This window comes from Struthio camelus, chromosome 11 (genome assembly GCF_040807025.1).
Source record: "Struthio camelus isolate bStrCam1 chromosome 11, bStrCam1.hap1, whole genome shotgun sequence".
NCBI lineage: Eukaryota > Metazoa > Chordata > Aves > Struthioniformes > Struthionidae > Struthio > Struthio camelus.
Window position 1 is genome coordinate 16,955,191 of NC_090952.1, and position 10,710 is coordinate 16,965,900.

At 55.4% G+C, this 10,710-nt stretch overlaps 1 protein-coding gene across 1 annotated transcript; it reads right to left on the reverse strand.

Annotated features, from left to right (window-relative positions):
- Positions 1-213: 213 nt before the first annotated feature.
- On the reverse strand, positions 214-7,333 carry CNGA2 (cyclic nucleotide gated channel subunit alpha 2). The gene is made up of 6 exons (XM_009669977.2): positions 7,224-7,333; positions 6,747-6,857; positions 5,698-5,868; positions 2,993-3,100; positions 2,426-2,532; positions 214-1,743 (listed from the first exon to the last, which is right to left on the reverse strand). The coding sequence occupies exons 1-6, from the start codon at positions 7,331-7,333 to the stop codon at positions 326-328; spliced, it is 2,025 nt and encodes a 674-aa protein (XP_009668272.2). The 3' UTR covers positions 214-325.
- Between the last annotated feature and the right edge of the window lie 3,377 nt (positions 7,334-10,710).

A 10,710-nucleotide genomic window follows, 5' to 3' on the forward strand; every position in this document is an offset into this window, starting at 1 on the left:
GCAAAGGGAAAGAAGGAGGTGTGATGAGTAGAGACCTTTTGCAGAAACTGGAAGGAAACATTAGCAGTAGCATAAGCCATCCTCCTCTTTTTACTGATCCAAGCCCAAGATCTCAGATCAAGGCAGTCAGAGAGACAGGCCTGAGGGAGAACAAAGACAGTCACCTGATTTGGAGCCATGTCAAGAGCTGCACCAAGGCAGTAGCAACAGCAACGCTAAGGACTTGAGACTCAAGTCCCTAGTAAAGCAGCCAAAGGAGCTGCCCTGTGAAAAAACACTGCCTCAGTACAAGGCAGGACATGGTCTAGCTGACCAGCGTGTCTCCTCATTGCATCCCACCGGGATGTCCCTCCCCATTCTCAGACAGGCTGTCTGAGCTATCGGAGAAGTCCTCCAGATCTTGCTGCCTCATCTTGGACTCCAGAACAGTGATGCGCTGCTTAAGTTTCATCTGGGCAGCATTGTACTCTGTCAGGAGCCGGCCAAAACGAATGTGCAGTGTGTCCAGATTCAAGGCCAGCCTGTCCAGCTTCTCCTCCACGTTCTTGTCTTCCATGCTTTCCTCTGCAGCTGACTCATCCAGCAGCCCTTCCTTGATCAGGATCTCCCGGCCACGCTCCTCCAGGACCTTTTTGGCATCAGGATACTCCGTGACTGCTTCCATCAGGTCTTCCTTCGACAAGCAGAAGAGATCGGAGTAGCCCAAGCTACGAATGTTGGCAGTGCGTCTGTTGCCCATTTTGCTCCCTTTAATATTGAGGATACTGATCTCACCAAAGCAGCCTCCTGCGGTCAGCAAAGCATATTGTGTTGTTCCATCATCTGCTACCACAGCCAGCTTCCCCTCCTTGATGATGTACATCTCCTTCCCGATGTCTCCTTTCCGGCAAACATAATCCCCTGGGCTGAATACCTGAGGACGAAGCTTCAGCACCAGCTCCACCAGTAGACCTGCTTCACAGTCCTGGAAGATCCTCACCTTCTTCAGTGTCTCCAGATGAACGTTGATGGCAATCTCTGCCCTTAACTTGTCAGGGAGATTCTTCAGCACTTCCCGTTCATCCACTGCCTTCTTGTTGGTCCACAGGTAGTCAAACCACTTGATGACTTTGGTTTCCATGTCTTTGCTCACCTTGCGGAACTGCATGTAGTGTTTGATGGCATCAATTTTTGCCTGGAACTCTGCCCTGGTGGCATTCATATTGGATATCATGGATCCCACATTCCCCACAATGGTGGCAAAGATGAGGACACCAATAAGGAAATCAAAGATCACAAAGAGGTACTCTTCATCACGCTCAGGAGGAGGGGTTTCTCCAATAGTAGTCAAAGTCAACGTAGACCAGTAGAGACAGTAGACATACTCCCGGGTGAGATACCCGTATTCAGGGTCTGTGACGTTGGGATAGACCCAGGTGTCCTCTCCAAAGCCTATGGCTTTGGAGATGGCATAATAAATGCATGCATTCCAGTGGATGATGACCAGGATGTAAAGAACCAAGTTGCTGATCCGAAAGATATTGGGGTAGCTGGTTCTGGTCTCAGTCCTATCAAAGAACTCAAACATGCGGGAGAAGTGCAGCAGCCTGTTGAAACGCAACTCAGGGCGGTGCAATCCCACAGCAAAGTACACCAGGTCTGTTGGCAAGATGGAGAGAACATCCAGCTTGAACTGTAAGGTGTGGATGTAGCTATCCCGTAATTTCTTCAGGTCCTTAACCAGAAGACCCTGTTCCAAGAAACCTAACAGAGAAGCAAATAGCAGAAGTACCCTGACTTATGTGCAACTCTTCTACAGACTTTTTGATAAACATTTCACAGCGTGCCTTTCACATGCATGCATATACACACAGAGTCATTCAAATATTACTAATTCCACCTGATCTACGGAGTCTACAAGCTTTCGTTACCCCTAAAGCTTTTCATCTGGCAAAAGCCATGCAAAGATATCACTTAGGGATTTACTCTATTGCCTCAAAGAAACTGGGATGCAAAGGTTTCCCTCCTCCGGATCATGAATTACTGCAAGTTCTGGACGAAAAACATACAGTGGCCTGCCCCATTCTGAGAACGTTAAATCCTACCATTTTTCCCTTTAGATAATCCATTAACTGAACTGATATAAAATCAGAGATACCGACCTTCAACTATGCCCGAGTACTAATACTAATGTGAGTAATTTTGTACAATTATTCAAAGGTGAAGTTGAAAGCTAGCATGAGTAATCTTTCATTCTGAAGCTTACTCTATTTCTCACGTCTTTTAATTATATTCTTTCTCTGGAGGCTCCTTCATGCTAGCAAGTGCCAAGGTAGACCAAACCCCTCCTTCTAATGCACCTATAGATCCCATCCCTTGCAGCTCATCTCCACTTTTAGGGAATTAAAACAAAGCACTCACAAGCTAGGATGCTTCCTCTCCTTACCTGTACGCAGACGGATCACTATGTCCCCTATATAGATACAGTCCGAGATGTAGTCTAACACCAGCCAGAGGACAACATAGGTCTTTTGTAGGTCACTGAAACAAGCCCTGGAGGAGGACCACATAATGGGGTGGTGAGACCACTGAACACCCTAATCATCTCCAACTATTACCATCTCCAGTGGTTCCAGGACTCCTAAACTCTACAGCTGAGCTTGGTAACTTGCCCCCTCTACTCCTAGAAATTAAACCCCTCTTCTCTGAATCATCTGCCCTCCCCTGACTTAGGTAAAGAAATGCTCTTGAGCCACCTCCCAAATGCCCCTCGCAACCTTGCAAGCAGCTGCATCCTGAGATGACAGTCCTTTTCCGCCAGGGCCAGACAATGGATGCTCTGCCTTTGCACTGCTGCAATCACCACAAAATGGGAGGTCCCTTTCCTTTAGGTTCCCACAGGCCCCAGCCCCAGCATGGCCAGCTTCAGTTGTCTGATACCAGCCTGAGCCACAACTGCCAGGTGAATAGGCGGGACGGGGGAGACAGGGACCCTATAAGCCTTCCAGCTCACCTGGCCACAAGCAAGCACCAGTTATAGAGGACAGGAACTGCAATGACAGCCAGCCAACGGTAATACCAGTCCCCTGCAGGGTCCACCACAAAGATCTGCCATTTCTTCCTGGAAGCAGAGAGAACCCAGGGCTGGCATGCAATGTGTGGATCAAGGGCTAAATGTAGAAAATAGGGTTGGAAGACAGCATCCAAGTCACCTCCTTCATCCTTTGTACTAGACTGGCTTAAACATAGCTGCAGCTTGAGTGCCAGTCTCTAAGCTAGGACCAATGCCAGGAGTGCTGAGTAAAAAATTTCAGCACTGTTTAAGCCCCTTTATCCCCAAAACTGTGCTTGATAATGTACCAGAAAAGGAAACTGTAACACAGCAAGGCAAAGCAGGTGGCCTACGTGCACACAGCATATTAGTGGCAGAGCGAGAAACAGACGTATAGAAGAAGGTAATCTGAAAACTTCTCATTAGATGACATTGCTTTTCCCAGAAAAGGTAGGGATTGGAGCCAGACAGATTTTTAAGAATAATATTAATTAGAGCAGAAAGAAAAGTGTGCTGCCAGGTCAGCGGGAGCACCAGGAGGGGCTGCCCAAACAACAGAGCAGTGGCCTGGGCGGATGACATTGCAGGGCTGCCATCGCCGCTCTGCTCACAGCTGCCTTCTTGCAGTCTGTTCAGCCCTGGGTCCAGTCTTTGAACTGTTCCCAAGTGCTTGATCCAGCTTATCTTGGGACTCTGAGATAAGATGTGTGGGCTCCTGTGGCCAGATATCACTGGAGAAGCCGGGGAACAGAAACTCTGCAGCTGAACTGATAGGCTGCTGCAGCCTGGTAGAGCAAAACTCCGTCTCGCCCTCCCTCCCTTCCAGCTTTTGAACATGCAGAACTCCCTCCAGCAACGGGAAGAACAACTCCTTCGCCAGCAGATTGCCCTGCACACCCCACTGCTTCTGACACCTTCAAAGGCAAAACCTCTGCCTTGAAGCCTGCTTCCCTGGTGCCACGCAGGCAGCAGCGCCCACGGTGCCCAGAGCGTGGGGATTAGCGCCCCAAGCAAAGCCAGCAGCCATCATTCGCATATGCTTTGGGTACAGCCACAGACAAGCAGGTGGTTCAACCTTCCCTTTAGAAGTGGGGAGAAAGAGCATCCTTTTTGTTCAGAAATGGGTCAGTGTAGAACTTAAATGTTTTCTGAGAGAGACTGAGATGTACGACAGCTGACACAAGGGAAGCATTGGCTCACCTACAGCCAGCAAGTAGTGTTGTAACACACACACCCCACAAGCACCAGTAACCTCAATAACTGTGTTAATCATGCTAGCAATTTCAGCCCTAAATCACCAGTTGTGACTACAGCAGGTGGCCAGAGTCACTAACGTTATTTGGCGGACATATACAGTACAGCTGTCCCCTCTGACAGCAGGGCTAGGGTAAAAACCAGAGGCTGGAAAACCAGGGGCTGGGTTAACCCAGAAAGAGGGAAGAATCAGCTGCCTGTTTGTGAAGGCTTTGCACCCAGTCCTGCAAACCACCGAGGCTCCCGCTGCCATGCCTGGCAACTCGTGCTCAGATTTAGCAGAGCTGGGCCTTTCATCCAAACAGCTGAGGACCTAGAAAATAGCAGAAGTTAGCATGATCTCTCCAGGGGTTGCTTCTGAGAGCCACAGTGCTCTGCCTTCCAGAGATTTGTGGGGTAACTCCAAATATACAGTCCTTCCCCCCCCCTCCCCCGGGCCTTTACCCGATCCCTTAAATAGAGTCAAGCTGGCAAAGAAGTTGCATTTATTGGGCGTGATGCAATAGCACTTGGCTCTGTTGCCACATCACCTGCGGACGCAGGAAACCCTCATCCTGCCAGACTCACCTCAGAAAAGGAACAGCTTCCCCTACGGAGCCACAGCACCAAGCAGCCCCTTCACAGCAGCCTGCAGCTCCCTCTTCCTCTGATAATTAACAAGCTCCCTTAAACTCGCAGGGCAGAACATTTTTCTCCATGACTAGTAAAGTCCCCGATACAAGCCTCAGATATTTTTCTGCTACGGAAAACAATTATTTCTTGGTGTTCTAATTACCATGTAAAATAGTAGGGTCCAAGCTAGTCCATGAGCTTTGCCCTTTAATTAGTCAGCAGAAGAAAAGCCTGGTTATTGCTTTTCACCAGGTGCGTGAGCTGAGGAGATGAAAGGGCTGCAATTGAAAGAGCCTTTTTAGAAAGCTGCCCTCACAGTGTCCGCTCTTGGGGGAGGCAGAGGCAGCAATGCACTCCCTTCATCTCCCTTTGTCCTGCAGATGATGAAATGAGACTTGCGAACGCAATGCCTTCGTGTTTGCAATGGTCCCCTGAGGGTTTCTTCTGCAAGCAGCTCCTGTTGGGAGAGGGATCCTGGCCCCCGCTCAGGGCCAGGGTCAGAAAATGTCCCAGACCAGGGACAGGGGCTGTGTTGCCTACGCAGCAGCCTGGGAAGGCCAGGCTGGCTGCCAGGAGAAGGTTTGGAGAAGACAGGGGACCCTCTCCACGGCTGCCTTCCTCTCGAGGCAGATCTGCACCTTGGGGCCCCGTGACTCGTTCCCAGCCCCATTCCTCCCCTCCCCTGGGACTTGGCACGCCCCCATCCGTGTCCATTTGCCTATGCTGCCCGGAGGTCCTGAGCACCATGCACAGCTGACCTCCAGCCAAGGACAGCAGAGGCCTCAGGGAAGGGACTCTACTTTTTGTTTTTTGCCTCTGTCTCCTCGCCCTCTGGATCGCTGCTGACATCCGCAGCCACCGTCTGGAGCTCGGGGCCCTGGATCCGCTCAAGGAAGGGGTCAGGCCTTTGCTGCTCCTCGTGCAAGCTTTTGCTAGCCCAGTCTCTCAGCACCAGCACCAGGCGGACTATCCTGGACAGGGGAGAGAGGCAGAGTCAGGGAGGAGGTATCTGTGGAGCCAGAAGAGAGCAAAAACTTGAGAGCAAGCCCTTGTAGGGAGCTGAGGTAGCGCTCGTGCTGGTGCAGAAGCCCATGGCACGCTCAAGGGTGTTTATGGCTGAGAGGAAAGGTCTCACAGCCCCCTGTCAGGCCCAAACATGGTCTTTTTGCCCCTTGCAGTGACAGCATTGGAGCAAGACTATACGAGCAAGACAGCGCGGGGCCCACCCTCGTAGAGTCCAGCGGGCCCTCCCCAAATCCTGCTGTCACTTGCCACGGGGACATGAGCGTGTAGGTGACTCAAGCAGAGCTGAGGCTGCCTGCAAGGGAAAGGTGCCCTCGGGCACAGCCAGCCTCCAAGCCCTCCCGGGGCGCTGGAGGTGATGGAGCCATCCTCTCCTCCGCTCTCTCCATGCACACTGCTGCATGCAGAGCAACAGTTTGCAGAAGTCAGTCCCTGCTGCACTTGAATGATATAAATTGTGAGTGGTGAGCCCACGCAAGCCCCCAGTGTGCCTCTGCCTGCAGGTACACTGGGGAGCACCCAGCTCTCTGCAGGACAGGGGAAGCCGTCTGCGCACTGCCTCCTTCCAGGCAAGGGAGCAGACAGGCAGCCTGTGTGCTCCCTAGCCCAGCGTGGTGGGAGATGGCATGTACCACTTTTCAAGGCAAACCCAGAGCAGGAAGGATAGAGCACTACTTATTCAGTGTCCCTGCAACATGATGACGTTTGGCAGCCCTTTCCCCCATTTTGTCATGCATATTTCAAAGTCAGGCTCAAAAGACTCTGACTCAGCCTGCAGCTCACAGGAGCTGTCCTGGCACTCGGGGTCCACCGCGCACACGAATACCTGGCCAGGGCTTGCCGCCCTTGGAAAGTGGGAGCAGCCAGCTGCTCTCCGCCATCCGGAGGAGCATCTCCCCGGGGCTCCGAAGAGGCGTCATCGTGGGGAGAGCAGGCCCTGCAGCAGGGAGAAAGAGGGTCACGGCCAACTGTCCTGCAGCAGTGCCTGCCTGCCTACAGCCGCCTTAGGCCAGCTGGAGGAAGCAAGCACTTGGCATTCGTCATTGCAGCCCTGCCGTTGCCCCCTGTGGCATGGGCCCATCAGGTTTTGATATGCACACTGAGGTGGTCTTCCTCCTCTCCCCCTGCCCCACTGGCACCAGAGCAAGAACCATGAGCCCCGTCCCAGTGGCACGTGGCCAAGGATGGCCGCTCTCCACTCCCAGACAGGCTGGGCTCTCCCAGAAGGTCCCCAGTGCCCAGAGCCTCCTTGAGCCCTTCCTCAGAAATGCCCCCCCTTTCCTGGACCAAGGACTGGCCTGACCTCTGGGTGCAGAGCGCCACTGTCCCCTCGGTGTCATCCCCAGCTTGGGCTCGGGCGGGCAGATGGGGAAGGTGGTTGGCTGGCGAACTCTGCAGGCCGTTACTCTTCATCGTGGTCCTCTATGTGAGGGGACCATGGGTGCACACCCTGCCCCAGGAACCTCGACAGAGCAGAAAGCAGCTGAGACCGGCTGTGCGCGGAGCAGGACACGCCATGCACTGTGTGGGGCCAGCCCCCTCCTGCTTTACACACAACACACTGAGACATGGCACGACACGGGAAGAGAAGGTAGAAACTCACGGGATTTGCCCGTTCAATGTTTCCATCACCGGCCACCACTGACATGGCAGAGCAGGCAACAGCAGCCCCGCAGAGCATTTCACCATCGCCAAGAGATCTCGCAAACCACAGCAGTGCAATTGCACCCGCCCACGCCATGCGGCCCCGCGGTGATGCTGAGCTCTCTCCGGCTCCACAGCAATTGCTGGGGCAACAGTGCTGATGTGCTAACAACAACGAGGGAGCTGCTCCCCATGGAGCAGCAGCAGCCCCAGGGCAGGAACAAGGGTGCACACGGCAGCCCAGCACAGAGAGGCTGCTGTGCCGGCAGTGCTGCAGAGACATTGCACGAACAGCACTGTTTGCATTAAAGCGAGCTGACCACCTCCCCTGGCACTGAGACCTGCTGGTGCTCTGGCCGGCAAACCCCAGGTCTAACAAGGGCTGAAACCTCCTCTGCATCAGCAATTAAGGTTTGCTCTTGAAAGAAAATGAGCCTTGCTGACGTTCTTGCTGGCAGCAGCTACCCTCTGGGTTCAGGGAGCGGTGGGGAAAACCATGTATTTATATACGAAGGCTGATGCGGAGCTGTTAAATCTGGGATGTCACTGGAGTTTCTTATCCAAAGAGCAGGAGATTGCCCTGCAGAGCTGGCTCGGCTTTCCCTCGTGCTGGCTCCCCCACACCGCACACAGCCATCGCCGTCCTGCGCCGCCCCTAGGCACCTGCAGCCTCACCTGCCTGGGGAAACAGCCCGGGATTTCAAAGCCGAAGTCACAGCAGGGAAGAAAGGAAGGGCGCCAGGAATGCCCTGCCCGAGCCAGCCGTGCCCCGGGCCGGCACAGGGTCTTGGCACAGCCTGAGACGCTCCTGCCCACCCAGCCTCCGCGGTCCGATGGCGGCTGCATCTCCCCGACCGGGAGCCTAGCTTTGCTCCGCGTCTCCTGCGCCCGCAGCGACCAAGCACGACCAGCTGCGCGGCGCTCGCGGGGAGCGTGAGGTTCAGCACGCCGCACTGCCGTACGTGCAAAGGCACCTCAGAAAACACAGATGTGTGCCCTCAGGGCTGCCCGGGCACACGGGCAAACGCCGACCGGTGCCCACCTGCACCGCCGACCCCTTCCTCATGGCCCTGTCTCCTCCACACCCTGGGCACGCTAAGCCCTCCAAAACCCCCAGACAGGGACGAGACAGGGAGCAGGTGCCTGGGACAACGCGCTCCCGCGCTCACACACGCAAGCGTGACCTACCCGCAACCGGAGCATCCCAAAACGCACAAGAGCCGCCTGCTCGGGGCAGGAGGAGTCGGCACAGTGGGAACCGCGCGGAGTGGCAGCCGCCGTCCACTTACGAGTCTGGCGTCCCGGTCGTGCGGCCAAGCAGCCCTCGGCCCCGAGACGTCGCGGACCCACGCGTGGGCCAGCGCTGCGCTGCTGTCAGCGGCTTTGCTCCTGCCCAGCGCGGGCTCCGCGCGCCCCAGGAGCGAGCGGGGGCTGCCAGGAGAGCATCCCTCCCCAGAAACCTCCCCGGGGGTCACTCCAGAGAACTCGCGCTTTTGATACGCCTGTTGATCTGCCGAACAAACCCAACGAGGCGAGCAGAGCAGCTGGCGGTCTTGCCCCTCTCCACAGCCTGAGCAAGGCAGCGGCGCCCCGGCGATGGCAGCGGGGCCTCTGCGGCGCCCCGGGAGGGCGCCTGCCTCCTCGCCGCAGCGCGCCCGTCCCCTGCGCGGCGAGGTGCACCTCGGAGGAGTTAATCACACCGGCTCTGCGCCCAGAGACGAGAGGGGAGGAGGGAAAGGCTGCGCGCAGGGCTAGGCCCCCCCATCTCCCTGCTGCACACCCCGCCGGCGCGCAGCCTCCCGCCTCTCCCTTCCCCTCGCTGGCACCGCTGGTGTCTCCCGCAGCAAAGCCCGGCCCGAGAGCGCAGCCCCCCTCGGGGCGCTGGGGCCGGGCACTCGCGAGCCCTCGGCAAAGCCCGGGGGACGGTCGTTCCCGCGCCTGCGGTAGGGGTGACCCCCAGCTGGGAACCGCCCTTCCCTGCTTCACAGGCTGCGCCACCGCTACTGCTGTGCTTGCGGATTTGCACGTGCATCCAGGTTTTAACATCCTCCATCCAGGTACCTCTTCTCACAGAGCAGGAGGGCAAACGTACTGCTCCGGACTCCCAGAGAAGAGAGCTGCTGAGCTTGAAAACGGTCATGAAAAACATCTTTCACCGATTCCTGCCCTCTTAGTTTGTTTGTAAAGCTGTTCTAATTAGCAGTTGACAGAAAATTTGTATCCCCAAAGCACACAGGAAAGAGGGCAGAAGTTTCCCCCTTTCTCCCCTTCTTTCCCACAGCATCCAGCCGCTGGCTGTAGCTAAGGTTAAACCAGTCCCTGCCACGCATGCGGCGTCATGCACAGTGTGCAGGGCTGGGCTGAAAGCGCCACCATCCAGAGTCCCTTGGCTATTAGCAGTTTTATTGCTTTCCTTTCAAGCCTTAATTTCCACCTCTTCTGATCTCACTGAAAACCTGGAAAGCAGGAAGCCCCAAGGTTCAGTGCTCAGAAGGAAATCGGGAACTTTTGCCCTCTCTCATCAAGCTCTTCAGGCTCCTATGTGTCTTCACACGGTAGAGCAGCTCCTTCGAGCGCTGTGCTGCACAACACACTTGAAGCGCTTTGCTGCAGCAGTGGCCCTAGGGGACACCCCGCGCTGCCACACAGGCCTGCCCTGGTACAAAGGACAGCCAGGAGGAGGAGGATGGGAAGAGAGAAAGGGAATAAATAAAAACATCGCACCCCCAGAAAGTGAGGGCAGGGACACTGCAGCAGGAGAGGCCACGGAGAGGTGCTCCTGTGATTACAGGTCTTGCTCTCCTTCTTAATCCTCTTGCACGCGCACAGCCCGTGCATACACGCAGGACACAGCTGTCTTCCCAGGCGCTTGCTCCTCATTGCTGCATGCAGCCCATCTCCTGGCTCCCGCCAGCATCACCCCCTCTGCCTCCAGCACTGTGGCATGCGAAGGAGCCATGCGAGAGGGTGGCACATCCGAAGCAGCAGCTCCAGGAACTCGTTTATGTTATTCATAAACGAGGAAGCTTGAGATCTCCCTGGCTTGCCCTTCTTCCACCCCCAAAATATTTGTCACTGACTGTTTGGTCCTCGCTGCCCCCAGCTCGATTTCCAGGTGCGGCTATGTTTTAGTCCGGGTGGACTCC

Bases quoted from the DNA above. Each gene is read 5' to 3' on its own strand.
- CNGA2 (XM_009669977.2), bottom strand. From the start codon at position 7,333: ATGAAGAGTAACGGCCTGCAGAGTTCGCCAGCCAACCACCTTCCCCAT. The intron at 5,869-6,746 runs GTATTCGTGTGC...TCCCCTGTCCAG, and splicing joins GGGCGGCAAGCCCTGGCCAG to GATAGTCCGCCTGGTGCTGG. The intron at 2,533-2,992 runs GTGAGCTGGAAG...GTCCTCCTCCAG, and splicing joins TGGTGCTTGCTTGTGGCCAG to GGCTTGTTTCAGTGACCTAC.